This window comes from Drosophila rhopaloa, unplaced genomic scaffold, assembly GCF_018152115.1.
Source record: "Drosophila rhopaloa isolate 14029-0021.01 unplaced genomic scaffold, ASM1815211v1 contig_3, whole genome shotgun sequence".
NCBI lineage: Eukaryota > Metazoa > Arthropoda > Insecta > Diptera > Drosophilidae > Drosophila > Drosophila rhopaloa.
In genome coordinates this window covers 16,865,008-16,871,007 of record NW_025335123.1, presented here as the reverse complement: position 1 = coordinate 16,871,007, position 6,000 = coordinate 16,865,008, and the positions used below count along the sequence as shown (strand labels likewise).

The following is a 6,000-nucleotide window of genomic DNA, read 5'->3' as shown; positions in this document are numbered from 1 at the left end:
TGCTTGGTCCACGGTAATAAAATTTAAATCACCCACACACATCAGGACATCAGGGGTCGAGTACGACCTTTTAACCATCCACCCCCCCCTCCCCACATCCTTTTTTCGACCGAGATTGAGAGCGTTAAAAGTCGTTAACGACCAGATGAATTGGCATGAGATTTGGAGTACAGGAAGTCCAGCAGCAGCATCCCCAAATAAAATCCGGGTAAACCACCCTCAATCAGATAAACATATTTTACGCTTATTTGCAGATACAAAGATTGATTTACCAAATTGATTTAGACCCCTCCCCCCCCTGTTTTCTCCACATATCCATATCGCACACCCCCCCACCCTTTAAATGAATCGGAATCGAGCGTTTTGTTGTACATTTATTTTGAATGAAATTTAAATAGTTTATTCGTATTTTAAATAATTAATTTACATAGACAAAAAAAAGTAATCGAAGATGATAAATTGCTGATGCGGCCTACGTTTCGGAGGACTGGCCAAAGTCCTTGTTGCATCCGTGCTGTGTGTGTGTGTGTGTGCGTGTGTGTGTGTGTGAATGTGTGTGTGCTAAGTATCTAAGTATCTGCTCTAAGCCTAAGTTCAAATAAAACAACAAAACACATTTAGTTTAGGTTTAGCTTGGGTTTTAGTTGGGTCGATTAAAGCACTAGCGTCTAAGATATCCTCGATTGTATTGATCGTCGATCCGTTCGTCAGATTGGGTTAGCAAAAATAATTGAGGGACATATGCTAATTTACAAGGGCTAGAGTGTAAAACCCCCCCTGCTCGTTTTTTTTTTTTTACAATTTTGGTTCGCTCACACTTCATAATTGGACTAGAAATATATTTATGATGTTCCCCCGCTCATTATCCATATATATATATATTATATTTTTATATATTTAGGTGTCTTCGTTTAGAATTGCATAATTGTTTTCTTTTATTTTTTATTTTTTTTTTTGTGGGTGCTCGAAGCTTGTCTCTTGGTTAATATCGTATATATGCTTAGGACCTACGAAAAAAAATTACATATCCATAGGGCTAGTAAAAAAAATCAAAAAAAAAAAATCCTCTCTCTCTGTCAAAGGGGACAACTAGATATTCTAGAAATGGCTTAGGCTACAATAGGCTATAAGCAATATTTATATATATATATATATATATATATTTAGTTTAGTGCTGGGATTAGCGCGATAGACACATAGAGCGGGCTTTTTTCTTTTTTCTTTTCCTTTTCTCGTTTTGTTTGAATATGTACAGACATCTGCTGGCTATATGTACAACCGCAAGATAGCTTTTGAATCGAAAATGATATCGTTATTTATATATATATGGTGTGCAGGTGTGGAACCCATTCGCTGTCGCTTTAGTTGGTGAACAGGAAGGGTCCCAGCGATCCTCAAACCATGGGTGGCTTGATGTCGACCAGGGAGCTGGGATCCAGACCGGGCGAACCACCGGTGGCCAGGTGGTGCGAGTGGTGGGCATGGTGGTGCAGGTGGTGGGCATGGGGATGCTGTTGCTGCCCGAATTGCTGATGGTGCTGCTGCTGGTGGTGTTGCTGTTGTTGATGGTGTTGCTGATGTTGCTGCTGAAGGTGTTGCTGTTGCTGCTGCTGTTGCTGATGCTGCTGCTGCTGCTGTTGCTGATGCTGCTGCTGCTGGTGAAGCATCACCGGCGAACCGCCCGCGGCGACCATCTGGTGCGGCGTGGCCAGGTGCAGACCGCCGCCCAGCAGGCTGCTGGACGTGCCATTGGCGCTGTGCGCGTGCAGCGAGGTCGGGGTGCCGGGATGGCTGCCCGAACCGGAACCGGACACGGAACCGCTCGAGCCACCGGAATTGGAATTGGAATTGGAGCTGCCGGAGGAGGAGCCACCGCCGCCGCCTCCACCTCCTGCACCCGCACCAGCTCCCACTCCCGATCCCGTTCCGGTGGCCCCCGATCCCGAGCCGGTGCCAGAGATGCCAACATTATTATTGTTGCCACCATTACTGGCGCCACCCCCGCCGCCACCGACCCCGCCCGTCTGTGGGCCACTGCCCACGCCGCCCAGCCCGTTGGACTCGCCCGACTGGTTGGCGGCCTCCTCCGAGTCGCTACACGACTCCGAGGAGCCCTTCTTCAGCCCATTGGCCTGATGGCCATTGGCCGTGCCATTGTGCGTCTTCACGTGCTTGGCCAGGTGGTCGCTGCGCATAAAGCGCTTGTTGCACACGGGGCAAGCAAAGCGCTTCTCGCCGGTGTGCGTCCTCAAGTGCCGTTGCAGCTCGTCGGAGCGTGTGAAACGCTTGCCGCAGAACAGCCAGTTGCACACGAAGGGACGCTCGCCGGTGTGCCACCGCAGGTGAGCCTTCAGATGCGATGTCTTCCCGTACACCTTGCCGCATCCGGGTATGTGACACGAATGGATGTTCTTCTTGCGCAAATGGACGCCGGCGGGACCCAGGCGCTCTGCCTCCTGACAATTGGGGCAATCGCAGGTGGCCCTGCCCGCATACCGTCGCTGTGATCTCGGTGACGGTGTGGACGGTGAGCCACCCTGGGGTGACCCACCGGCGGCCGCCGCAGCCGTTGCAGCCGCCGCCGCCGCCGCCGATGGTGAACTATGGGGCAGTGAGAAGCCGCCCATGCCCACGCCCACGCCCACACCAACGCCCACGCCCACACCCTGACCCGGCAGCATGCTCTTGTAGGTGTCCTGCAGCAGATGCTGGCCAGATCCCAGCAGCGAGTGACTCAAGGCCGAGCTGTAGTTCTCGCTGGCATAGTTGGCCATCGTGGAGTGCATGCCGGCACCACCCATGTCCAGCCAGGAGCCGGCGGCACTGTGCATGTCCCACCAGCCGGAGTTCACGCTGGCCGCCTCCTTGTGGGTGACCGCATTGAAGGGCCAGTCGTAGGGGTGACGTGAATAGACGCCTCCAAAGGCGGCCGCACCGGCCTCCACCTTGCCGAGGAGACCCTGGTGCATGTGATGGTTGTCCATGTTGGAGGACGAGGCGTTGGGGAAGTAGAGGTCCCCGCCGTACGCCGCCGCCACCGCCGAGGCCGAGGAGGCGGACTGGGAGCCGGAGGCGCCGGAGGAGGAGGAGGAGCCGGACGAGCCCCCGCCCACCGCCGCGCAGGAGGAGGCCAGGGGGCGACTGTAAGGATAGATGCTGAAATTACTCGCGAGTCGTATAGGGCCAGCTGCTGCGGCTGTCCGCGCACAGCGATCCCCGAGGACTCCAAGGATCTGGGGGTCTCTCAAGGACAACAGCTCATCTAGTATATATTTTATACACAATTTAGCCCATCTTCACTATATATTCTCCTTGGAATATTATTTCCCTGACAATCAATGACTTATCTAGCTTTTATATTCCTGATATTTTAATACTTTCTTGTCTCCTAGATTATTTAACTATTAGATTATTTTAAGTAGCCAAAAATCATGTTTTTTTAACTATTACAAGTACTTGAGTCTACTATCAACCCAATGATTATTAACAGCTTGAATGTCCATTACTTATTTGTAATATTTGTTTTTTCTATAGTAACTCTTTGTTAAAAAAATATTAACCTAATTTACCAGTCCAAAATGATTAGTTCTTGAGTTCGAAAATTATGTTTTTATTTTATTTGATATCTTAAAAAACCTTTTCAGTTAGCAAAAATTACCGAAGTTTAACTTGAATATCTAGTAAAAGTAGTTCCATTAGCTGCCTGCAAAATACCCCCTTTCAAATCCTAATTGTCCTTCATCCCACCACTTTATCCTGGAGAATCCTCGGAGGAGCGCTGTGCGCCGCCTGTCTGCTTACCTAGCTGTGATGTTCACCATGGTGCTGGCGCTGGAGGAGAGGCTCCTGGAGGACTGTCCTCCGCTGGAGCCGCTGGAGCTCGACGAGCTGGCCGCTGAGATGGCGCAGGGCGAGTGCTGGCCACCGCCTCCTCCGCCGCCGCCTCCTCCTCCGCCGGAGGAGCCACTGGATCCCGCTGCCGGGGAGTTGGGACTCTTCTTCCACGGATGGAAGCCCTTGCCCACGGCGGCGTCGGCCAGCGGGGGCGGGGATTTGTTGGAGAGCTTGTTGCACTGGGCGGCCAACATGGCCAGCGGAGTTCCTCTCAAACTGGGATGGTCCTGCAAGGATAAAAGGAACGGGGAAGCTTCATTAAAAGGGTGCAACAAATTCCAAGAATCAATTTTAGGAGTCATAAAGGTATTTTCAAAAACTAATTCAAACCTTAAACAAACTCCCTTGCTATTTAACTTAATAAAGAAATTTTAGAATATCAAATAATATTAAATAGTACTTATTTATGTCCTTTACAAAGTAGAAAACAATTAAGGTTTAGTATATCGCCATATCAATTTCATATAATTTTATTCAGCAAATCCAAAAGCCAATGTCTTTTTTCTTTAGCAGTTTGTTCTTTAAAAGATAATACTTTATAAATAAATTATAATCAAGATATGCACTTCATTTGACTCATCCTTTTAGGTTTCTAGTAAATATTTCCCATGGGAATGCTTGCATTTCTTAATTAACTGCCGTTCGCGCGAATTTGCAAATTACTTAAATGTGAATTAGTCGAGCTCAATTTCGCTTCCTGTCTGATTTTGCTTTGTTTTTTTTCTGGCCAACGGTTTCTAATGTCTGTTGAAAGAGGGCAAAAGGGCGGGCAGAGGGCCAAAAAGCGAACAGCAACCCACAAAATTAATTCGCCACGTAAATCAAAACTGAAATTCCCTTTTGGCGCTGCGAATGAGCCGCGTTTTTACGGTCTCTGGCATTTTGGGGATACACTTTGGGCTGAAAAGAGTTAAGTGGACTACGAGGAGATTTAAAAAACATAACATTAAATGAAAAAAGAATTTTTGAAAATGTTTGTAATGTGATGATATTCATATTCCTTTCAAAAATCTTAAAAGGTTCTAGCTTCATTCTTTTTGATAAACTTTATTATACATTTTAGGATCAACAACTAATTTCTGTGTGAAAATATTCATTTTTTAATTTTACAGATTTGTTTCTATACTTTCTATACCAGAGTATAACACATTCGACTCTTTACAGTTCCACTTTTCCCACAGACATTTATAATCGAGAACGTCGTTTGGGAGGAAGTCATTAAAAGTCGGCTGAGTTTGGGTATTCCTTATTGTCCCGACCTTGGCCAAAACTAATTTTCAATTCCGCTTTTTGTCTAGCGGCGACTGCGGCACTTGTTTTCAGCCCTTTTTCTCACTCGAAATTGCTGCCCGATTGACGAAGGTCGAGGATTTCTCTAGAGGGCCCGGCAAAAGGATTCTCCAATCTGTGGTCTCTGATCCTCGTCAAACACATTTCATGCCTGCCAGCTGCTTGAGTTGCCGCAGCCAAACAACTTGGTATAAACAACCAAGAGTCACGGCAATAACAACAACAACAACAACGCCAGAATTGTCAACAACAAGTTGAACAACTTTGGCAATACGGTAAAAGTTGTTCAATCAAGCCCCGATATACACTGATCCAAAAGTAATCTGCCATCAATCGATTACCGGGGAAATGAGTCAATTCAAATTTCCCTCGTTCGCTAATTGGAGGTTGTTCTTTGGCCAACACTTGTATATTATTTGCTTTTATCTGTCTGTTTTTATTGAAAGACTCAAGCAAGACACGTTTGACCGACAAATATTTTTTTGGAGTGAGAAAAATATATATTAAAGTTGTTTATATGAAAATCAACCTATGTAAACTGAAATAATTTGTCATAAATTTATGAAATAAAATATTTGGATGGATAATTTGTTTACCAAAATTTAAATACTAATGGCTGTTTAGTTCATATTTATTATAAATGCTCAAGATTATTTTTTAAGACATTTATAAACATTCTAATAAAAACTTTTTGAGCTAATAATATTATGTTCTCCTTATAAAATTAAGACTATTACTTATTTCACACTGTGAGTTCAAGTTAAAAGTTATATTTGGTTTTTAATTTCTCAGAAATATTTATAAAAATCTACTTAA

The 6,000-nt window shown here is 45.7% G+C and overlaps 1 protein-coding gene across 3 annotated transcripts in view; it reads right to left on the bottom strand.

Annotated features, from left to right (window-relative positions):
* Positions 1-357: 357 nt before the first annotated feature.
* LOC108051122 (transcription factor Sp9) overlaps positions 358-6,000 on the bottom strand; it is a 30,302-nt gene continuing 24,659 nt past the window's right edge. For 2 of the 3 annotated variants that reach the window (XM_017133101.2, XM_017133102.2), the window contains 2 exons: positions 3,802-4,121; positions 358-3,156 (listed from right to left, as the gene is read on the bottom strand). In XM_017133101.2, the coding sequence (XP_016988590.1) occupies positions 1,395-3,156; positions 3,802-4,121 (2,082 nt within the window). In that variant the 3' untranslated portion in view covers positions 358-1,394. The remainder of the gene's footprint in view (positions 3,157-3,801; positions 4,122-6,000) is intronic. The other variant, XM_017133103.2, reaches the window with a different exon arrangement.